At 42.0% G+C, this 24,453-nt stretch overlaps 1 protein-coding gene across 1 annotated transcript in view; it reads left to right on the forward strand.

The window, feature by feature from the left end:
- The window catches only part of map3k11 (mitogen-activated protein kinase kinase kinase 11), a 43,695-nt gene extending 19,651 nt beyond the window's left edge, over positions 1–24,044 (forward strand). The window contains exons 2-10 of the mRNA XM_022752214.1: positions 3,666–3,846; positions 7,943–8,091; positions 9,281–9,456; positions 11,100–11,346; positions 16,301–16,417; positions 19,684–19,855; positions 19,965–20,077; positions 20,280–20,891; positions 23,443–24,044. Coding sequence (XP_022607935.1) covers positions 3,666–3,846; positions 7,943–8,091; positions 9,281–9,456; positions 11,100–11,346; positions 16,301–16,417; positions 19,684–19,855; positions 19,965–20,077; positions 20,280–20,891; positions 23,443–24,044 — 2,369 coding nt within the window. The remainder of the gene's footprint in view (positions 1–3,665; positions 3,847–7,942; positions 8,092–9,280; positions 9,457–11,099; positions 11,347–16,300; positions 16,418–19,683; positions 19,856–19,964; positions 20,078–20,279; positions 20,892–23,442) is intronic.
- The last annotated feature ends 409 nt before the right edge of the window (positions 24,045–24,453 follow it).

Here is a 24,453-nt window from a genome sequence, read left to right on the forward strand (position 1 = left end):
AATAGCGCTGTGCTTATTGTGCACAATGAACGGTGAGCAGGAACAACAAAATCGGCTCCTGTTTGTGTTTTTTTTTTTCTTTAAGGAAGGGTCCAACACTGAGCACTGGTGGCTAATTGGCTGATACCAGCGTCACTTCCTGGAAGTGGGGTCACGCCATGACGAGTGAGCACCTGGGGGGAAACAGGGGTGATTGACCAGGGCTTGTTTTTACCAGTCACTGACCGGCAGGCGGACAAAAAAGGTGGAGCAAGGGATCTGGGCTTGTGGCAGTAAATACCCCCACCCCCACCCCCCACCCAACATCACCACCACTCCCACCCCCTCCCTTAGGGCCTGTGGCATTGACAGAAACAATGACTCAGCTGTAGAATGGACAGAAATTGATTTTCTGCAGAAAGGTTAAATGAGCAGGCACTTTTTTTCCCCTCACTGTAGAGCTTGTTTTTGTTTTGGCCGTTGGCTACTTTTGCGATTTTATTGTCTGTGCCTTCGTCTTGAGGCAGAAGTCAATCTGCAAGTTTGTGATGGACATACCTTAATGCAGTTTTTTCTCAATTTAAAATAGTGTCTGGCTGTTAGAATAAAGGGAGGGTGAGGTAAAAGCCTCCATTCATTTGGCCGTCTTTGCACCTGTCATCATCTTAGTGGCAGAATGGACGAAACTCGTTGCCATGGAAGTCGTCTGTGTGTCTCGTTTTGAAGGAGTGCGTGCAGAAATTGTCATGCAAGTACATTATGAAAGGACCAAGTCTCCTACCCCGTCAACATATACACACACACACACACACACACACACACACACACACACACACACACACACACACACACACACACACACACACACACAGAGCAACACAACACAACCTCTTGTGATGCATTCCTTTCTGACGTAAAACTCGCTGCCTCTGGGCTATAGGGGAAGCACAGGATGTCTGAGAGAGAGAGAGAGAGAGAGAGAGAGAGACACAAAGACTGAGACAACAAAGCGAGAAAGAGAATCATTTATATGTGTAGAGAAAAGATAAAATTCATATTCGTGTAGTGAAAGAAAAGACAGACTGGAGAAAATAGATTTTTTAGTGAAAGACTCAAAAGAAGAAAAAAAAGAAAAAAGGAAAAGAGTGGCGAGCCCAGAAAGTCGGAAAGTGACTGCAAATAGCAGGAGTCTTACTTCCCTATAATAAGTCAAATTCTTTGCTGCTTCTCCTCCCTGTGTTTGACGGCCAGCCTTGCCCTGAGCGGTGCCCAGCCTGCCAGCGAAGGGGAAGAGAGGCACGGCTGCCGATCATACTGAGACATGTGATACATAGTCACACCACAGCAACCGACATCCTCAGCATTATATTCTATTTTCATAGATCTCGCCTGAAGAACCTTCCAACACTGTGCGGTTGCAGAGCGCTGGCTGGTTACCAAACTGTGTTTACTTATAGGTTATTACATTTTACAGTGTGCACTTTTCTCATTCTCGATTTCTCTATTTACGTCCATGTTTACAGACCGACTGTATGTGGATCAGTACTGAAAATCACCAGTCATCCAGATCTGATTGATCTGCTGTCAAGTAACAATCCTCAGTAAATCCAGTCACTGATTCTGCTTTTTACTGAATCCTGGTGCCGATCATCATCATCATATTGTTTGATAAGTTGAAAGCAAAAACACCATTTCCAGTAGATGTGGGGTTTCATAAAGTCCCAGTGAGCATGGTTTTGGTAAACTATAGACATTTAGTCAAAAATGACTAGATGCAAAAATAATTAGCCCATGCAAATATGTCTGTTTATGTATGTATGCTTATATGTTATATAAATATATATCCATCCCAAAGCCTGTCAATATACGTTGATATTATACAATAGGGTCCAAAAGTCTGAGACCACTTTCCTTTAATGTGAAGAAAATCAATGTCTTGTGCACATGCGCAAGACGTACAAAACTGGACCATAGTGCTACCAGAGGTCAAAAACTCCACAGGGCACCTATAAAACAACACTTGATCTTTCTGGTATTATGACATAATCAGTGTTTTGATTTTACTGTAACCAGCATTTAAACCAAAGTTTGAAAAAGTTACAGCCCATAAAGGCATTAGTTTCTCAGGCACTATACTCAATGCAAATCAGCTGATCCCTGCAGAACCATGTCTGCAGAAACAGCTTCTAATTGTGACCCTTGGTTGGTCAACTTAAAGAAAACCCTTTTTTTCACTGGATCCGTGGAAATGGCGTTACCTCATTCTTCATTTAAACTGCACCAGTGTAGTGTTCTTTTACCTCGGTTGAAGAACAGTATTTGCTTCTGACATAAATGGGAGCCCAAGAGGCCCAAACAGGTATTTCATCCTGACAGATTTAAACGAGTTGGTTTTGTTTCCTTTGTTTGACTAATGAAATACTGCACACTATATTTCTTTGTTGCAACTTTGTGTTCTCTGCTCAGATAAATATGAATTATTTCACTATTATTTCTTTCACTGCAAATCCTAAACCTTAAACAAACAAAGAAGTGACTACATAGAGCAGCACAGTGTCCACCAACACAAATAAGAACCTGCCTATCACCGAAATAGGAACTGAAAGATTGTTGTGCGATAGCAGCACGAGTCTGATTTGGATTGTTAACCAGTAGTGTATCAGTTTTGAAATTTCATAAAAGATGAAGAAAATCTTTTATTGTCCCAGTATGTTACAGTATGTTTTTTTCATAAAATATGATTATCTAATATTCAAAAGTTTTTTGTCACATGCAGAGGTTTAACTAGCTAACATTAAGTTAAATAGATTTTTTTTTATGACTTATTGATATTCACTCTGACCACTGGCATAATGCGTGCATGTTACGCCCAGGTACAACAAAACCCTGCATAGTCAGACTGGCTCTTGGACAAATCCCGGTGGGCCAGTGGACCGTCAAAAAATATTCATAACATGTTTCCTGGTCCACTCAGTCTCTTTACCGGCCCAATCGTTGTGCCTGTCATTTGGGGTGTGCATGATAGGATGCTACATGCATGTTCTGGACTTCCCGACCTGACCCAGTATATAATACACTGATGCACTGGAGCTACTGAACTCTAATTTTGAAAACATTGCTTCCTCTCCATTGGCCCATGTGACTTACATATTAAGCCAGTGCACTGACGACACAGGTCAGTTGAGGATGGATGCATCAGTTTGGCCCTGCTCCCAGTCATGCATATGATCACGACTCAGCATGCCAGATAAACCGTGCTATACTCAGAGCCAGTAGAAATGAGAAATTATGTTTATGCGTTGCAGCCAATCGCCTAACACTGATAATCTCAACCATTAAAAGGGGCGGAGATGTATGTTTTCACATTGATAAATCTAATGCAAATGAACTGTCATTGGATATGTGGAAATGTGTTAGTCACCGTGAGTTTGGATCAGAGTGGCCTAAAAACAAGAGGAAGAGGAAGAGGAAGTGAGAAAGAAATGGAGAATGTGTGAATGTTTGTGTCGAAGACTAAGCTCAGTTTAGTATGACTTTTTTTCTCAGTTACAAGCAAGAAATGTACACAATCTTCATAATGATACATTTCATTGAATTATAACCACTCCTCATATTTAACTGTTTAAAACCTTGTCTTTCTTTCCTCCTTCCCTCTCTTCCTACCTACGTTTCCTTCCTCCCTCTAGTCCTCCTGGCTCAGCCCATAGAGAATGAATGTATGGAGGGGTTGACATTGAAGATCACTGACTTTGGCCTGGCGAGAGAGTGGCACAAGACCACCAAGATGAGCACCGCTGGCACCTATGCCTGGATGGCCCCTGAGGTCATCAAATCCTCCACCTTCTCCAAGGGCAGCGATGTCTGGAGGTTAGTGCTTGTGTGTGTGTTTCTGAAGTCTCTAAAGCTCAATGATATTTAGCTGCTGTGTAATTTACAATGGAATTCAGCGGAAGCAAATCCAGGCTTTTTATTATGTGCGCAGGTGTGCTTCCAAGGAATTTAAATTATCAAAGCCTGTTGTGCCCTTCATCATTTCTAAGAAAAGGGGATATGGATTGAGTCGTGCCACTGTAAAGGAATAGTTCAATATTTTGGGAAATACCCTTATTCGCTTTCTTGCTAAAAGTTTGATCAGATGTTAATGCCACACTTATATGTGGACCCTAAATATGAAGCTAGGGCAATTAGCTTAGATGAGAATAGGAACTGACAGAAGGGAGAATCAGCTAGCATGGCTCTGTCCAAAGCTTTAAATATCCACCTACCACCACCATATACTTTATATACAGTATATTTATACGCATATATACTATGTTTAACTATGCTACAGTGCATAAAGTTTTAAAATGTTAAATGTAATGCAACAAAAAAGTCATAGGTTGTCTTGGTAACAGCCAAATATTATTGCTTCACCAAACCAGAATTTTGACTTGAGATTTGAAAACTCAGGTTTGATCATGAGCCAATAAATAAAGCAGCAAGTCTGACTATCCACACTTTAATAGCAGTCTCTGATAAAAGTGCTTGCTGACTGATATTAGTGTTTCTATGGTGACAGAGACCTCTCTGATTGAGAAGGATTTACAAAGCTTGTGGGTAGTGCAGGATTTCACAAGTATGTTTGGCATAAAACATTCATTGCTAATGAAATTGAAATGACACTGAGCAGTGGTCTTTACTGACAAATATTTTGTGGTTTCTCATTTACTGACTGGCTAATAGCCAGTGCACCTTTAAAATATACATAATTTCAGCTCTACTGCAGATAGTTTCAGCTCTACTGCCGATGCCTCTTACTGTTCCAGTCACACCAATGTAGCCACTCTAGAAAAAAGGAATTTCACATGTGGAGTTTGAAAGATGTGGGAAGTCCCCCAACTGCATTATTAAATCTTGGACATTCAATAATTGTGTACTAATTATCTGCGGTTCTACATCAAGACAGTGGACCTGCTGCAGAGGTCTGTGGACAGAAAACATGATAGAAATAGAGGGGAAAGGGTGAAAGTGCAGAGAAGTGAGGCTGGGGTGGGGGTGGAGGGGGCAGTGATGAAGAGATGGAGGGACAGAGTGATTGATTGCAGCAAGGCCGCTGCAGCCATGTGATGGCGTCTCTTCAAAGAGCTGCTCTGTGCTTTGTTGTGGGACATGTGTGCTGCACACTGTCCCATTGTCTCCAGTATAGACAGAGAAGGAGGCCACACACCAGACCGAACCACAACCTTTTATCTGGGAATAGTTGTGTGTGTGTGTGTGTGTGTGTGTGTGTGTGTGTGTGTGTGTGTGTGTGTGTGTGTGTGTGTGTGTGTGTGTGTGTGTGTGTGTGTGTGTGTGTTTGTGTGTGTGTTTGTGTGTGTGTTTGTGTGTGTGTTTGGCCACATCTACACAAAAAGAGAAAATCCCTTAATTATGGTTAGCGGTTTTATAATAATGACTTAAACAACTGTGTGATTTGTTTAGAGAGGATTCATTATGGCTTTTAAGTGTCGAATATGAATTTGCATTTGCAATGAAGAAAGCAGGGGAATATATATAAATTATTTATTAAAGCAATAACACTTTCATGGCTATGCTGCGTTGTGGTTATAACAGTTCTTCTTATATGCTATGGTTTAATTTTAATCCTGTGGATTTGGACCATTTCATCCATTCTTTAAGGGTTCTTTGCATACCCATACAGAGTGAAACCAATTGAGCATGCTGCTACAGAGAACCTTTTTCAAAGTGTCCTTGAGAACATCAAAAAGGATTCCGCTATGGTGCCAGCTACTTATGGAATTTTCTGGTACTTTAAGGAACCCTATTCAGTGAGAGTGTGTAGTTTTTTTTACTATACTAATGGGCTGAGGCCCTTCTCACTCATCTCACACATACATCCTCTCACTTTCCATCTCCCTCATCTATTGACAACAAACCCACATAACCTCATTTTCACAGCAATCACTGCACAATCGGGAAAACAGAAAAATGTGGGAGTAGCAGTCGGGCAGGCAGGAAGCCCTGCTCCGAAAATGAACAGTAATCTTTGTTCTACTATTCTTTCTCATTTGTCCACGGCCGCTTGTCTCTAAAAGCTGCCACGCGGAGACGGCGACTGCCTTGGGGTGAGCCGACGAGCAGCAGTTTCTGCACAGTCACAGTGTGTGGAAGTTGTAATTAAAGACCTAAATAAAAAAAGGCTGCGGCCTGTGCTCTCCACTTAGCGAGCCTCCACAGTGCGTTCAGTCAAGACCGGGCGAGGGCTAATTGACAGTGTGGAAGATCCAAGTCCTTCACCATGCTTCATCTTCTTTGGGCACAGGGCTGCTCCCATTGTGTGGGCCCAAAAGTCTGTTTGTGTTTGTGTGTGTGTGTGTGTGTGTGTGTGTGTTCGTACGCGTTCTGCATGCATGAGTTCACACAGCTTTGCAAGCACGTGTTTCATCAAGCAAAAATAGCTCCACTGCACAAATGTGTCTCGGTTCTGTACTGTCAATGCTAGGATAATGAATTTGAAAATCATAATGTGTTGTGCAAAGCAAGACGTAGGATTAAGATTAGCCTTCTTTCATCTTGAAATATCTAAACACCATAGATGACCAAGTGTGTAAAGGTGTTATCTTGTATGCCCAGTTCAGAGCTAAATGAAACACTATCCCTTAAAAAGCGTCACATATAGTATTTAGTCTAGAAGTAGTTGTTTGTAATTGTGTGCTGAGAACTCAGTGGAGACTACTTTGATTAGTTTTGTCACCTTCTCAAGTTACTGTCTAAACTAGAAATACCTCCTCGTGGTTTTATGCCTCTATCAAGCAGCTGGATATCAAATGTCGTCACTTCATTTTATCCTTATAGACATTTGTGTTAAACTGTGTCATAATAAGTGTCTGAATTTGTGAGTTTGGCCAAAAATGTGTTTTGTGAGGTCACATGGTGTCAGAAGGCATTCCTGATATATTCCATTCACAAGACCTTGAACTTTGACCTTTGAACACAAATATCAAATAAGTGAAATGTCGCGTCGACAAGAATGGGACGGACAGACAACTCGTAAACAATATGTCTCTGGCTCAGACTGTCACCGGCGCTGAGACATAAAAGTCAATATGAATTTAAACCACCTATATTCTCAGGTAAAACCTGCCTAAAATAAGCTTGAAGTTATATTAGTCTATTATGTCTTTTATATTAACAAAGGATCAAATGACTATGTATCTCTACAGTTCCTCTTAGCTTTATAGAGTCTTTTAGCCTCCCTCAGCTTGTTGTTTTGGTTCTACGACCCACAGTTTTGGTTCAGTTTGTGGAGACCAAAATAGAATGAATATTGGTCTTACATTCATTACATATTTAAAATGGGATAATACGCCAATGTTGGGTTTTCAGCTTGTTCCACTTCCCTGAAAAAATGTTTTAAAAATCAACTAGTCCAGCTTTAAAGCCACTAGAATTCAAAGATTCCAGTCTTTTGCACCCCCTAGTGGTCGTATCCAAAAAGCAGCTGTGGCAGCCCACAGATCTGATCCGTGAACATTGAGTTGAATGATCTGCAAGTAAGACTGGAGTGAACTGGGATTTAAGATAATCCTCGTGCTGGTAATTTAAGACTCATTGAGCTGTTTTTGCGGTAAAGTCCATGATTAACCATAATGCTATTTACTGGAAGGCTTTTACTGTGAAGCTGCTGCAGGAAGTATTTAGTTTGCACTGACAGCTCATGGATGTGAAAACATTCTCACATGGCAGTGGACCAGAAAGTAAAGTAGCGTAAACACAGATAGTCACACATAGTCATTGTATTAAAAAGTTCTGAAATGAAATGAAAATTTAGTTTCATATTGACATATTAATATATTTAAATATATTTAAAATGCTGATATATATGTTGCTAGATCCTGTATAACAGACTTGATTCAGGATATATACTGTGTCTAATTTTGGCGAGAGTTTACGGTCTCACGCCTTGTTGTGTGTGTTTTTCCAGCTATGGAGTTCTGCTGTGGGAGCTGCTAACAGGAGAGGCACCCTACAAAGGCATTGATGGACTTGCTGTCGCCTATGGAGTCGCTGTCAACAAGCTGACCCTGCCCATCCCTTCCACGTGCCCCGAACCCTTTGCCCAGCTCATGTCAGGTAGGACATGTGTTTGCATGTGTAGAAATGTAATTGAATGTGCTCACAGCACTGTTAAGGCTGCAACTCTCGGTTCGGTGGTGTGAGAGTACTCTTGCGTGAGATCACTGGTGTCCCCGGCACGCTCTCTTTCCATTTCCTCAAAGCTGGGTTGAAATTGAGAAAACAAATTCCTGTATGCTAATAACCTGGCCATAGAGAGGAAGTGTTTTGTGCTGGAGCTGTCAATATGTTTGTACCCATTTATATTTGCAGCTCTTGTGCTGTTAGGCTTCAAATTAAAGAAAAATATCACCTTGGTTCTTTCTAACATGCTATCAGTCTGTCATCGCCCTTGTTCCAGACATGCATCTGCCAAAAATCAGTTTTTACATTCTTTCCACATCGCCGCCTCCCTTGATTTGTTGTCTTTTACGGTTGTCTTTAAAAAAAATAAAACAGATCAGAGCACAAAACCACCGATAGCCACCTCAGAGGATTAATTAATTATCGGATTGGTTTTTGATCTGCTTGTAATGCCCAAAGTGTTGCAGCAAATTATGCGAACCCCCTCACAGCAAGTTAATTAAGCGTAACACTTTGAATAAGTAATCATCTTGACTCTAGATTATGTTCACACAAGCTCACACAAGCGCCTGAAATATGTGTAAATAAAAATTAGAGGCGTTGCAGGATACTCATTCAACATGAAGGGTAATAAGTGCAGAAACATCCAACTCGGTAAATCATCTGAGTCTGAAAATGCTTTGAAAAAGGGTGGTACAATTTGACTTCTTTTAGTGCAGATCAGTGTGTTTGAGGATCATGGTGAATCAGTGAGTGACTTCCTTCTTTCAGGTCCCTCAATTCAAGAAAACATTTGAAAGAAGTGAAACTGTGCTGGAAACAAATGAATTTGTCTGATTTGTCTTGTTTGGTGTCAGATTTTTCCATTTGTATTAAGGAAACTCTTTGTAACTTGAGCACACAGCTGGATTATAGTCTTTCCAACACAAAACCCCTTAATACCTGTTCTGCTCTGCTGTGGCCCTTTGCTTATTTATATTATTTTGTGCCAGTGTGTGGTCACCTATGCCTTCATGCATAATATACGAGTATGTACGAGTAATACCCCAGGAGTGCAGGTCTATAAATGAAACGCTGTGGCGTGGAACCTGGTGTCTGACTGTGTCTGGCGTATGTGTGACAGAGTGCTGGGACCAGGACCCCCACCGCAGACCCAATTTCGGCTCCATCCTGGCCCAGCTGATGGCCCTGGAGCAGCAGGTGAAGGAAGAGATGCCGCAGGACTCCTTCCACTCCCTGCAGGAGGACTGGAAACTGGAGATTCAGGACATGTTTGATGAACTCCGGGCTAAAGAGAAGGTAAGGCAGGGCACGATCAGGGCATGATTGAGTGACTATTGTGTAGCTCTTTTTACTGGTGTACCTCCAGGCTTCTAATCTGTTGTTCTATACTGCTTACTTATACCACTTAGTGTAAATGAAAACATGTCGTTTGATGCTAATTTTATCTTTTGAACCGACTGAATATATTTGTGATGGTGTTGCTGTTGAGCTGACAGAGAGCCAAGGTTGATCAGCTAGTTTATCAAAGCGTAAAGATGATCAAGGTCGAGGTTGTCAAACCTTGTAAATACTATAGCTGTGATTGCTGCTTCACGTCATCACCAAACCTGAAACAAATCCCTTTATAGTACATCACAATTATACTGATCTTATATCCATCTGAGCAAACCATTTGTTAACTGATTGATGTATCTGTTAAATTAAGGCGAAACAACTAGTGTGTTCATCAAAGATCATTTAATTAAAAGTCCCATTTTGTATAAAGGTAGATATCCATGTGTTGTTTGATTATAAAGCAGGTCAAGGTTCTATATTAATACTGTGAAAGTATCAAAGCCTCAGTCCACAGAGAAATGCACACAGCCTGTATTCAGAAACTGAGCCTTAAAACCAGCCGCAGCAGTCACCACTTTCAGCCATGCCCCAAGCCCCGCCCACCTGGACCCACCATCCAACCTTGCAGGATTTGGTTTCTCTGAGTGTTTACATGAAATCTGCTATATTTTTATTGGATCACTCAGAAAACAGTCAGCCAATCAGAAAAGAGTCTTAGACCCTCTTCTCTGCTGATTGGCTCACAGACCTGTTGTTACTAGAGCTCCAGAGAGAAGCCTGAGAGAGGAGATGTAAAACTACATTGAGATAGTTTGTCGTTCTGAAAATCTCAAATATATCTTCTTATGGATCAACACTTCAAATAAAAAACAGGAGAAGAGGAAAATATGGAGCTTTTTAAAGATACATCTTTACAAAACTGAGTCATGGGTGTATATTCCTCAGGCATAAACCTACTAATATCAAACTTTAAAGTAATTTATAATGCATAGCTAGATGAGATATTGTAAATAAATATATATAGCAGCTATATCTGCCACCATTACTTAACCTTTACATTATTGAATCATACCTGAAAGAGAAACAATTTATCTCCACAAACAGCACATCACAGAAACATTAATTTTACTTTTGGATGTTCATTTTACTTTGAACTTTGTTTTGGCTTTCATCAGTGTTTAATGTAAGATCCCTGGAGGATAAGCTCGCATTCTGAAACCTGTTCAGTTGTGCCAACAACGTGAGATCAAACACTAATCCGTGGGACATCAAATAAAATGTCAAGCGGCAGTTGTGAGCTGTCTTGCCACTAATACTGATGAAAGATTTCATTGCATCCAACCTCTTAAGCATCTCATTTCACTGGCACCCAGGAGGAGGTAAGACTTAGAAGGAGGTAGAGCGGGTCGTCCACTAACTGGAAGGTCAGTGGTTTGAATCCTGCACCTCCAGTCCGTGTGTTGTCGGGCAGGACACTGAACCCCAAATTGCCCCTGATGGCTGTGTTTGGGTGTGATGTGGTGAATGTGAAAACACTTGAAAGCTATGTTGCTATTTAACTTCTCCTCACCTCTTTCGTCCGCCTGCCTTTCGTCCTCTATCAGGAGCTACGATGCCGCGAAGAGGAGCTGAAGCGAGCGGCTCTGGAGCAGAAGTCCCACGAAGAGTTCCTGCGGCAGCGCGAGCAGCAGCTGGCCCAGTGGGAGCAGGACGTGTTCGAGCGTGAGCTCAGCCTCCTCATCCTCCACCTGAACCAGAACCAGGAGAAACCCAACGTCAAGAAGAGGAAGGGCACCTTCAAGAAGCACAAGCTCAAGTGCAAGAACGGCGAGAAGATCAGCATGCCCCAAGGTGTGTGTGTTTGAAGTGTCTTTAGATTTGTTCTGTCACAAATCAACCATTAACTAGATTTTGTCAGCCAGAAGTCTTGACTAGAAATCCCATTTCAAGAACCATTACTGGCTCAGAGGCAACAAAAACAACAACAACAAAATTAAAAAAAGAAAAGTACAAGAGAGCAGAGAAGTGGAAGTGCGGGAGGGAGCATTGTGGTGCAACTGTTGTAATTTTTGGCTTTGCTGAAGGTTCGCATCAAGGCTGGACTCATGTAGTTTCACTGGAGGATGATTTTTTGAATTGTTTCCTCATATTTTCATCACAAGAAGTGTCTAAAGTCACAAGTCTTCAAAGTGTTCTCTCACACTTTATTCTGAAAAGCCCCTGAAACAACATTCAGACCCTGGTTAGACGTGGACGTGACTAAAGCACTGATCCCGTGAAAGGCGGATCACAGCTCCGACTTGTTGACATCTGCACTGACCAACACTCTTCTTTCTGTGCTCCTGTTTTCCCTCTCGTACTCAGCTGGCTGCTGTTCCTTACATATCCTCTACTATCACAAAATCACACCGCCTGCTGCAGTTCCCATCCACTGTGTTTCAGTGTGTGTGAGTGTGTGTTATGGGCTGAGCAAGCATGCATAAATACATTGTGTGTGTGTGTGTGTGTGTGTGTGTGTGTGTGTTGTGGTTAGGCCTTTCCCAGCAGCGACAGGGCAGTGATGTGGTGGTGGGGGTTTGATGAGAGGGGAGAGTGAGCCAACCACGCCTCAACACTTCCTGTCCATGGATACACTGTTGGCTGGGTTCTCTAACTTTCTTGCTCTCATTCTATCTCTCTCTCTCACTGTCTCTCTCTCTCTCGCTCTCCCTACCTCACCTTCTTGCTCTTCTCCCTCCCCTCCCTCTCTCTGCCTCCTCAGCCATTGTATTTATTCTCCTTCTGACCATATCTGGCGCACTCCCTTTTCTTTTTTCCTTTCCTCTTTCCAACAATATTATTATTATTATTAATATCATCTTTTTTCTTCATCCTGTGTAGCTCTTGACTTTCTCCCCTGTGGACTAACTGATATATGCTTAATTGGTACCACTTTACAACAAAACTCCCCTTATGAAGGATTTATAAATGGTTTGTTACTAGGTTATTAACTTGTTTGTTGTTGGTTGTTAACAATTTATAAATCATAAACAATTATAATCAAGTTACCATACATTGATGTAGGCTAACTATTTGGCAAGATCAGTTAATGCTTACTACTCATTAATCTGACTAATGAGTTACTACCATGTATAACGGGTAACAATGAGCCTTATTGTAAAGTGTGAAACAGATCATTGTTTATTAATGAGTTACTATTATTTATAACTGGTAAAAGGAGCCTTATAGTAACTCATTAACAAATGGTGATGTATTTTACACTTTACGCTTTTGCCTGTAACAAATGTTTGTTACTGATAAATAGATGGTGCTGACGGTGGTTAATTGTTAGTAACTTAACAAACGTGATGAAGCAGCAGGTACAAATGCTGATGATGGGGATGATGGCTTAACAGTACAGAGAAGTGTGGGCTCACTATTTGGCAAGCAACAGGTCATGGTTGCCCTTTCTGTCTAATGTTTTATATAATGATTTAATAAAATGTTAACAAGCTAATTAATAAATTACTTATAAACTATGTATAAATCCTTTATAAGGGTCGTAATTAAGAAACTGAGGCTTTTCTGTTGCATTACAAATTTGTCTCTGTCACGGTTGTATAACGGCTAAATGTAATATAACAAACAACAAATAATTTAAGCCTGATTAATTAATTAATCCTTCCTTCCTTTTGTCAGTGTTCACTTGATACTGCATGTATTAATGTCAGTAAATAAGAAATTTAAAGACATCATTTAACACTTTTAAGGTAAACCATTAATGAAATGGAAGGACTTGAGCCAAGGGTAAGAATGACAGATGAATATATTAAGTGCATCTTAATTTGAGCTAACGGTTCATAATATGAGGCATGAATGATTAATTTGAGGGAATAATTTTTTTATGTATTTTTTTCATTGGTATTTAAAAATTGGGGGAGTTACATGTTAAAATATCATAAATAAAGTCGATGCATATAATCACAAATATCTGTGCACTATTCAGCACAAAATTGACAAGCAAACCCCCTTCCCATAACCCTCCCATTGGCTCCCTCACACCCCACCCACCCTGGACCTTATGGCCACAGAGGACAGTTATATTGTAAGGATTTTATTATAGTAATCGCTTGTTTCCAATGTGAAATGTTTTCTGTTTTTTTTTCCTGGTGCATGTTGGCAGCCCAGTGTTCCATGCTTGCTCTGTCTATGAAGGCAAGAAGCCATCTTTGTATATTGACAGAATGAGGAGCTTTCCATCTACAAGCTCTGAGCACCTTGGCAGCTGTCAGGCCAGCTAGCCAGCAACGTCTCTGGCCAGCTAACACACAGTTCCAAGTTGGAGCTGTCATTAGGTATTAAGGCTTCTGGCAAGTAAGGAATTGTTTTAGACAATATGCTTGATAGCATCTCTGAAACCCTCTCCCACACCATATGAAAAAATGTGCCCAACATATTTTAAGTGCATAAAGTGCAGTTTGGTCATTTTAATGGGATTAAAATGAATAGCTTGATGGTTGGGGTTCCTGGAAGATAGTTGCATGTTCTTCAAAGATTAGTTTCCAATTGTGGTTTGAACTATTTGAGGAGAGGTGAAAGCTTTTACTCATTGACAGAACAGCATAAATCTCTTCTGATTAGGTTTAGGTAAAGATAGAGAAGTATTGACATCAATGTAATGGACCTGGAAAAACAGCAGAAGCTCCAGTGGGTTAAAAAAACTATAGTAAGATTAGGTGTCATACCTTATTACTGATATATACAGTGCATGAAAGTTATCGTCGATTTCTATTAGATCCACACACAATTTATCAATAATGGATTTAATACAGGTTATATTTGATATATATATTTATATTTTCTTATTTATGAATATGATTTAAATTGGAATCCAACCCAATTGTTTTATCCGATGCATCCCTTCAATGCGTCCCAGAGAATATCAGGATTATAGCTGTGTAGTAGATACCAGGCGTTGTTCTCTTGACTAAGTCACCTCCTATTATTGGAGCAAATTCAAATTCAGTGTTTTTATGTAAGCAACTCTCCCCTTAGTATCTCTCCCAGATCTGTGTATTGAGAGTTATGTTTGGCAAAAATTACTACACCTTTATTCTTTTTAGTATTTGAAGAAGATGGCAATCGCATGATAGATTCTACTCTGCATTCTGGCATCATTTTCCAATATATGAATTTCTTGAAAAACGGCCACCTCCACCTTTTTTTCTCTGTAGGAAATCCATAATGCTTTTTCATTTCAGAGGGAACAGGGTAGAATTTAATCTATTTGAAATTTTCTCTCCTGATACCCTCAAGGCTGTGTAGCTCGCTATTAGCAGTTTTCCTTTCAACTCTCAGCAGCTAGCAACAACTAGCTTGCTCCACCAGTTCTGCACCTAGTAGCTAATTGCTATAGAGCCTGATTGGAGTCAAGACCATAATCTATGGTAAAGGCTTCAGTTAGTAAAATGTCCCTGAAATATCAGGACTCTGAAGTTACGAAGTGCAGTCAGTATAATTGTTGTGTCCCTTCAATTTAAAAGTACTATAGGTAGGAATGTGAAGCAATTGACATGTATTAATCACTTTTTACTGCCAACGGGTGAACATATTAATGTAACTTAAAAAATGACTCCAATCCAAAGGATGTGACATTTATGCAGCGGCATAGTGCAGCAACAGTGTGCAACACTAGCTAATGTTATCTTAGAAATGGAGTCACCAACCAAAAATGTTTTTATCTAGAGGCCTGTCTGGCCATATGAGAATGGACCAACATCAAGTGAAAACAAGGGTCAACATCAACTGAAAATGGTATTACGCTTTGTAAATCTTGTGTCAAAGAAACAAAGTTAGTCAAACTATGCATAGCCAGACCTGTTTCCACACTTTGTTTTAATGCTGTGCCAGCACTGTCTGCACTGTCTAAAATATAGTTTATCGTCAAACTATAATAGCAATGTAACTTAAGTTACCTCATTTATCAACATGATGCCGGCTCCTTCCATCCACTCACAGATATGTCGCCACCAGTCTCTTGTATGGAGTCCCAGTTGAGACTCCACATGGTCTGGTGGCAGAGGAAGTGTAGGCTGCTCCTTCTTCTTCTCCTTCTATCCTTAAATTGTCACTATCCAAGAGCCATACAGGCCTGCCCTTCTTTCCCAGTTCATCCATCATGTCACTGTTTTGGCCGATGCCCAGGATGCTCGCTCGTGCCTACCTACGGAGTTCAGGCATGCGCGTGAGCAATAGGATGCTGTCTGCAGTTTACTTAACGAGCATCGGCGTCATTAATAACAAGGGAACGTTACATATAAAACCTTTAACAAGTCAAACCCTAGAATTCCCTAATAACAAATAATGATTTAAGGCTAACTGGACATGGCAAAGGTGTAATGCTAAAGGGCTGATTAAGAAATGACTAGTTTGAGGAAATAATTTATTAAGATTTCCCCTCCTGACACCCACTGAGCTCTCAAGCTTGTTATTTGCAGTGTTAGCTAGTAGCAAATTGTAGCAGTATCATTCTGTTTGTCACAGCTGGCAGTTAATTGCTAAGCTGTTCCCAGTCAAACACAGCACAAAATTAGCTTTGTAATGTAAGGATACTGAAATCCTCTTACATGACTGAGTTTTACGTCTCCTTTCACAACATTTGTTACCAAGCTGTGAACATCTATTGCACTGAATTTCCGTGACTGTGGAAGCCAGAATAGGCTGTTTTGGAGAAATAAAGAAGATAAAAAAAAGTGTTGGAACCTTTAAAATGGCTGGTCTAACATCTGTGTGTGTGTGTGTGTGTGCGTGTGTGTATGTGGTGCAGATTTCATCCATAAGATCACAGTGCAAGCATCCCCAGGCCTGGAAAAGAGGCGCAACTCTCCTGATTTGGGTTCAGGCTCGTCGCCCTCCTTCGGCCCACGCTTCCGCGCAATCCAACGTGAGTGCTGTCACTTTTCCCTTGCATACACACATCTACAAAACCAAAGAATGCGGGATCTCTGGCCTCCTTGCAAACACACACAGACTCTGTTGCAACATCACATCTCTCAGTTTCCAGTACTCTCTTTCATGTGCTCTCAACCACCCTCTCGTCTTCTTTGTCTTCCCCTGTTTCCCTGTGGGCCCCCTCTTGCTCTCTCTGCCCCTCCCTGGCCCGCTGCTCTCTCTCTCTCTCTCTCTCTCTCTCACACACACCCTTTTCCCTTTTCAATAGTCTGTTCCAGTCCAAATATTATCTGACTTCCTCTCAGTGGCTCAGCATTTCTCGTCAGCCTTTGTCCACTGCAGCCCTGCTCCGCTCCCCCTGTCTGCGGTTAGCTCAGTGCTGCAGCAGGGGGAGCCATTGAGCTGTATTTTCCAGGCAGAAAGACTACAGTTTTATATGCATGAAGTGGCTACAGTGCGGTTGACTGAATTAAAAATAAGCTGGGAGGAATTCATTGCTCCAGGAGAAGGGGTTGAGAAGGGTTGCAGCAGCGGCAGAGATTTACAATACTCCTCTGCTTGTCAGGCTCTTAGACAAACGCCCCGAGATTGCTTCCCTTCGAAGGGAAATTGTAGGCAGTAGGTCACAGGGCGTCTTAACAAAACCCAAAAGGAAATTTGTGGTGTAGCAACAGGCTGTGAACAGGATTTTTATAAACAATTACCACTGGGGGTTGACATAAAAACACAAATTGCGGTGAAACATTTATCTGTAAAAGCGGTTTGTAAATCCAAAACATCTGTCAGCTTCATTTATTCATTAAATAGAGGGCTGGTTTTCTTTACCTCCTAATGACTCTCTTTAATGGCAATCACTAAGCCATGAGTGTGCTTCTCATTAAAATGTGTTTAGTGGATATTTATGCCTGCCCTCTCAGTAGCATGCAGTGATTTATTGCCAGATCCTCCCAAATCTAGATGTTTACTGACTTTGATGATTCCCTGACTTTTCCTTTAGCGCCACCTCCAGGTTACATCTTCAGTTTTTTTCTTCAGGTAGATACAGTATCTCAACATTTACTTGAAGGAATAGAACTGAGGACTTTTTTTTTTTTATGTAGCATCATCATTAGGTCATTTTTGCTTTGCCCAATACTTTAGTTTATGACCAAATACCTACAATATTGATGACATTTACCTCAAGCTCAGATTTACTTTGTTCCCAGTGCTAATTAGCATATGTTAACATATTAACAAATTGAACTAAGATAGTGAACATGGTAAACATTATATCAGTTTAACATCTGCGTGCCACTGTGAACAAGTTAGCATGCTGACATTAGCATTTAGCTTAAAGCCCTGCCACGCCTACTGTAGGCAGACTTGCTAGCATGGCTGTGGACTCCTACTCCTATTGTTTCATATGTAGCAGTAAGTGAATGTCATCTCGGTTATTCTGTATAACAGAAGTAGCCATGCAGATTTAATATGAACATGGAGTAGATGATGAGTAGAGGAGTTCATTCGGAAATGTACAAAAACATTACAACCATCAAAATATTATGACATCATCAGAGACATATTGCAAAAAGAACATGTTTACATAGGAAGGGGAATTTTTTTCATGCCACATTTTGATCTTGATGATATTGCAACACTGACACTATCAACTGACTTCTGTGCTTGCTTTGAAAAACAATGTGTTGGAGAGCGTGAGGCAAAGTGCATGAGCCAGGCCTCCAGTGAAGCAGAGGCCAAAGAAAATAATACAACTTGTCCATTCAGAGAGCATATTTACTTTCTCCAATTTCTGAAGCTGAACTGAACTGACACAAACCACTGGGAATAAGCAGCACCAGAATTCTGTGAAATAAAATAGCAGCTTTAAAGTAATGGAAAGGAATCAAGCTTCATCACAATGAAGTGCAAGACATTTAATGTAATTTATTATTATTATTGTTATTATTATTATTATTATTATTGTTATTATTGTTGTTGTTGTGGGTTTCCTTAGTATTTTTCATACATGTAGGTGTGTCTTTGACAATTTATAACATTAATAAGTGGATTATTGTCAATAATTAGATCAAGGACATAGTGTTATTAAAGCTTTTAAATGTTATGTAATAATGTGATGATCCCTATACTTGACTTTATGTGATTTCTTCGATAGTCAACTTTATATTTGCAACCAGATATCATTTATTAAACAGTGTTTAATGAGACTCAAGACACGTGCTTGTTGGAGGTCTGAGCTCTACTGAGCGCTTTTTTTTGAGTAATATAAATAATTATTGATAAAAATGTAAGTATCATGATTACCATTACCAGCACTCACTGAGTATAAATTGATCATTTATATCTACATGTGAATGCCAGCTTGTAGTTTATAGTAATGTTACCCAATGTGAACATTGTTTGCCACATTGGTTAGTTAGCTAAAGAGATAAAGCCAAATTAAACAGTCATCATTGCCCTTAATTTCCTCCTCAAACTCCAGTGGTGGAAAGAAGTTTACGCCTCACAAAGTGATTCACACTCATTTGACTTATATTTGAGGGCATGTGCACGATGTAATTATATAATCTGTCACATTCTCCAACCTGTCGCTCATCCAGCCGAGGATAGTCGGCAAGAGCACTTGTATTTGCAGCCATGCCTCTCATTTTGTCGCTGTCATGGTGAGTGGAGTCAGAGCGCTGCAGACTCTCTGCCCCGCTGTCACGCTTCGACAAAACTCATAGTAAATACAGCTCCTATTAAACCACTGTCATTCTTTTTTTTTTTTTTAAAGTACCAGTACTAATAAAGTGGAGTACAGTACTGTTTTTAACAGCAGGGGATTGTGCTAGCAGCTCAAGCTCGTTCGTGGGTATGGTAGTGGCACGAGAGGTAGTGTCACAGCCTGGGAGAAGCATGTGAATGGTATTTGAAATGCCAACTTTTATTAGCATGCTGCACTTCCTCAGGTGAGATTGGCTCCTTTTCACACCTCCTGCTCTGTAAACCATTTAGAGGTTACCCATTAGACTGAATCCACATGCTGAGGTAGTGTTAGCACAGTTTAAGAGGAAATCAGGAAGCATTGAAGTCTCATGAATTCTGGCTGTAGCCGGAGTCAGTGAAATGTCACTGTGTTGGAGATAATTGTAGGTCTGCCATCACCGTTGCTGAAACCTGCCTTTTTAAAAAGCTCACCTCATTAGAATACAGCTAGACAGAATGCATAGTAATGATGTGCTCGCTGATAATAATTTCACCTTGTTTTCTTCTCTGCAGTCAGTCCCAGTGACAACAGCAGGACGTTTGGGTTGAGCGCCGTCTGGCCCCTGGAGGCCCCCTCTCTCAAACAAGCTAATGGAGACCTGAGGTTGGGCCCCCACTGGAGGCCTCAGAGCCCGAAAAGTCCCAAAAGCCCCAAAGTCCTGCGCCTTAGTCCCCAGGAAAGCAGGTACAGCAGTGGTGCCCTTTTCTTTTACATGTAAACATTTAACATCCTAAAACGATAAGATTTAAAGCACACCGTGCTTAAATGTTTTTGAATTTCTTTTTGCTTGCAGTCTCTCGATGAGAGCGAAGCTCCTGGAGTCAGACAGCAATGAGAATGGAGAGTCCAAGGATGACTTTGAGGAGTACCGACCCTCCACTCCAACCCCTCCCCCTGCTCAGAACGGTATCTGACGCCCTCCATCACCAGCCTAACCGCCAGTCGCATCTTCCATTAGCCATTGTGATAATTCACACTGGCATGAGTGTGAATTATAAATAGAGGCTAAATGAATAATAAATACATTGAGTGTTCCTTTTCTGTCTCTTTCTCCTTCTCTTGTCTTTTTAAAACTTTAAAAAAAAAAAATGTTTTTCTCTCTCTGCAGGCTCCTCAGTGAAGGACAGCATGCGGCTTCCTCTACCTCACGGAGACTCGGGCAGCGAGGAAGGGGGTTCCTCCCCGGCTGGCTCCCCCAGGCCTGAGAGGGGTTCCCTCAGTGGCATGTTTAAGAGCACCCACCGGGCCCTACTTGGCGGTGGCTCCCTCCTGGCCTCTGTAGGACTGGGTCGCTGCCTTGATATCCCCCCAAGGGTGCCCCCTCGAACTAACCCCCCTTCCCTAGAGGACCGCACCACCTTCGAACTGGAGATCTCCTCCCCTAAACCCCTCATTTCAGAACCCCCAGTAGTGGACGATCTCATCACCTTCTCCACCTCTGAGCCGCTCCCCAGACCGCTCTTGGATTTAGCTCTGCAGTACCAAGAACTTAAGCCCTTGCCCCTGACTCCGCCACCGCCAAACCCCCGTGAGAGGAGCGGCCAACGGACGCCGCACAGTCCACAGACTCCCAGGACTCCCGTGCAGCAGGACAAGCCCAGCCCGGGGGAATGGATGCCGTGTTCCCATTCTACCAACGGGGAGCTGGGCTGTGAGGCCTGGGAGCACAGAGCTGACAGGAGGAGGAGGTCCAGCCAAGGACTGCACACCACTCAGCTCGGTCAGTCTGAATCAGTTTTTTTCACCTTTAAGGGGCATTTCACCAATTTTTAAAAGTCAGTTAATGACGACTACTACTACTCACACTTTATCAACTCTAACAAAGTTACTCAAGTGACATCACTTGAGTAACTCTGGGCCTGGCAACTACAGTTTCTGTGAAATGTGAAAGTAGTTTTCAAAGCAATAAGCAATAAAGAAAAGTTCTTGTTGACATGCATTATGGGAAGTGAAGGAAATCCAGTGTTTTGGGAATGTGACTCATAGTCAGGATATCTCAGTGTCTGAGCGAGAGCCCCTTGAAATTACAGATTGGATCTTTGATTTTGTTTTTAATTCAGCTCCACCATTTATCCACATTTCTTCAATAGCACCAAGCATGTTTTAGGAGGTTGGCTCTGACTTTTATCTTGAATAATGTACCTCCTCCTCAAGACAATGTTTCCTCACAGTTCTTGTAGAATTATTTCAGTGCCTTTTTTTTTTTTTTAGCAAGATCTTTCTGGCACAAGGGAGGCTTCGGTGCTGCACAAGCTTTTTAATTTACATCAAAGCTTGTCTTCAGCGATTTGCATATCTCAGGTAACAGCTGGCCCTCCATACTTCACCGCTAATACTTGCTAAGCAAAGCTAGCATCCAATCTTCTGTTGTTTTCCCTCTTTCAAGTCAGAGTTTTTCTCGTATTGCAAAGTTGGAGATGAAGGCAGAACATCATGCGGCGCAGCTGAGGTCACACGGCCTGAAAGTGCTAAATTCAAAATTTCTGATCATCTGTTCTTGACTTCACCGACACTGCAGTGTCTCTCTGGCCACCTCCTCAGAAGATTTGGGAGTTTTGCTGGAGCTCAGCAGTGCATCTTGGGTGCTATTTATACTGCAGTTTGAGTTTTTCATATTTAAGCATGTCAAATATGTGTTTATGTCATATGTAGATAATACATACATCACACACAATAAAACAACACATTCAAGAAGAATAGCACTCATTTTCCCCCTCAAAATTACATGTGAAAATAACCAATTTTCTCAGGGGGCATATTTGTATCATATCATATTTAGTTTTAATTCACGTGTCATGCTAACAGATGTGATCTGCATATCAGCAGCACATCCATTTACAGTACATTCACATGTTTTTCCTGAAGACTTAATATGCATTTCTTAGAAGCACTGACACATTTTAGAGCTGTAATGACGGAGGCGTGGGTATTGGTTGTTTTAAGAGCGAGTGGGCTTTACGAGGGGCTTTAAGAGTGGCCCCTGGTAACATTTCACACTCTATATCTGGTCCGTTTGACTCACAAAGCCTTGGATTCTCCACAGAGCGATTCTTACAGCTCTGCCCCCAGGTACCGAGCAGACATGCCTCGCCTGTTCCGCTGCTAACAACCGTAATCTCACAAACCGCATGCGCTCATTACATCGGGCACGCAGAGGCGAAAAGCCACACATAATTAAACAGCGAGTGTTTTAGCTAAACATCTTATTATGTTTATTGAGTGTGATGACTCAGGCTCAGATGCAGAGACATACTGCCACAAGGTTGCTGGCTGTGAGTGTCTCGCTTGAAAGAGGGAGATGAATTCAGAGGATTCCTTCACTGGCGTTCTCGTCTGCTCTCATGTGACTCCTGATTGCTCTTTTTTGTCAGCTGAATAGCTTAGCATGCTCAGAGAGTTGCTGTTGATGTAAATAACGCCATTTGGCAGACACGTCGCATTTGGAAATAGCAAATGTTCATTCAAGCTGATTTACTCTGAGTTAAATGTTCTTGTCAGTGTTAATTTACACTTGCTGTTTTCTGCTCGCAGCTCTGTCAACTAGTTACACAGCACTATGTTGTACTTAATGTAGACTAATTGCATCAACATCCTGTGCTGGTGATTGTTCCGTCTCTTTTTTTGCTACAGTAATCTACGACTTTCATGTTTCTGTTTGAATCAATTTCATCACACAGATTTATGTGCGTAGCAGAATGTGTGAGAACAAATGCAGAAGTCTGATTGGATAGGAATGCATTTAAGAGCAGCAGAGCAACGCTACAGCAGTTTGAGAGTAATTTCCAGATTAACAATTAAAGCCTCCTCAAGCAAGAAAGTGAAGGACGGGATGATAAAGATGTTTAATATTTTGAATATTCAGCCTTTCGCTCATTTTGTGTCTCTGTCTGACAGTTCTGTTCACTCGTCATGGATAGTACGACTTAGCCCTTGACAATAGTGGTATAATGTCTTCTGTGCTTCTGGAGGAGTTTTCTATAGTCCAAGATAATAACCCTGATGATGTCATAGAGTTTGAACTAAAGGTAACCATCATGACATCACTATTATAAACTGCAGGCATGGAGGTTGAAAGAGGAGGGCAAGAGGCAGATCAGGTCTAATGAAAGATGCTTTTGAGTTGCATCATGGGAACTGTAGGATCTAGTTTTTTTGAAAGCTTGGGACTGAACTCTCAATTTTTGTCTCTTGGAAGCCCCTCAGTTGTGTAGAATTGTAGTCGTAAATATGTGGAATGCCCCTTTAATGGTTTTTCTTTCTCTTCTTTCCAGTTCTGGATCTGCCCTTGTGCCAAGACACACAGGAGTCTGATGACAAGCCTGCAGTGCCCTATGCTCTCCACCCCAACCCTGCCCTCTGGAGCCCCAAAACCCGGCGCCTGGAGGTCAGCGTCATCCCCCGGCCTCGCCCGTCCCCCATCCGCCCTCGCATTGACCCCTGGAGCTTCATCTCAGCCGGCGGCGGGAACTCAGGTGGGGGCCGCAGCCCTAACCGCTCGGACAGCAACCATCTGAGCTACCAGCCCTCCCCTACCAACCCGTTCACCAACTGTGACCCGTTCCCATCACCAGACTGTGACCCATTCGCCCTCAAAGCCGACCCCTCGAGCGGCTCGGACACAGCGTCGCCCTTTGACCCGTTCTTGGCTCCCTTTCCCACATCCCGCTCTGCCCCGTGCTCCACCAATGGCTCGCCCACGTTGCCCTCATTCCGCATTGCGCCCCTCAACCCAGCTGACTCGCCCCTGATTGACCTGGGCTGGGCGGCCTGCAGCAAGCCCCTGGATAGCACCAAAGAGAGAGCTCACCCCCGCAGGACACTGGGGCTCAAGCCCTTCAAGTCCCCGACGCAGCTCCGAGACGACAGGTTCTGAACCCGGCCTCGCCTGTGGCTCTCGTGGCCGACTCTCACTTACGGATGTTAAAAAGTGCAGTTTTTAATCACAGGAACACAGTCCAGGACGGTTCCACTACTATGTCCTATATCTTACAGGAAAAGTGGTACATTGGATTGTGGGATAGTTACCTGTGAACCAAAACTGGTGCCCATTTCATTCTCCCTCTCTATCTCTGTTTCTCTATCCCTTTGAAGGAGCAGAACACAGATCACTAGTCCCATCTTCAGATTCTATCAGACTGCTCATATCACCTGCTTTCATCTCCCCCTACCTTTGAAGCATTGTGACAATGCAGAGGTGGATAAGGCGACTTGCACATCTTCATCTGCCTCTACCTCTCTGCAGACTGAAAGCATTCGGGACAATGGAAAATTGGAGTGCCTTA

The sequence above is a fragment of the Seriola dumerili genome, unplaced genomic scaffold (genome assembly GCF_002260705.1).
Source record: "Seriola dumerili isolate Sdu_G_001 unplaced genomic scaffold, Sdu_1.0 BDQW01000167.1, whole genome shotgun sequence".
NCBI classification, from domain to species: domain Eukaryota; kingdom Metazoa; phylum Chordata; class Actinopteri; order Carangiformes; family Carangidae; genus Seriola; species Seriola dumerili.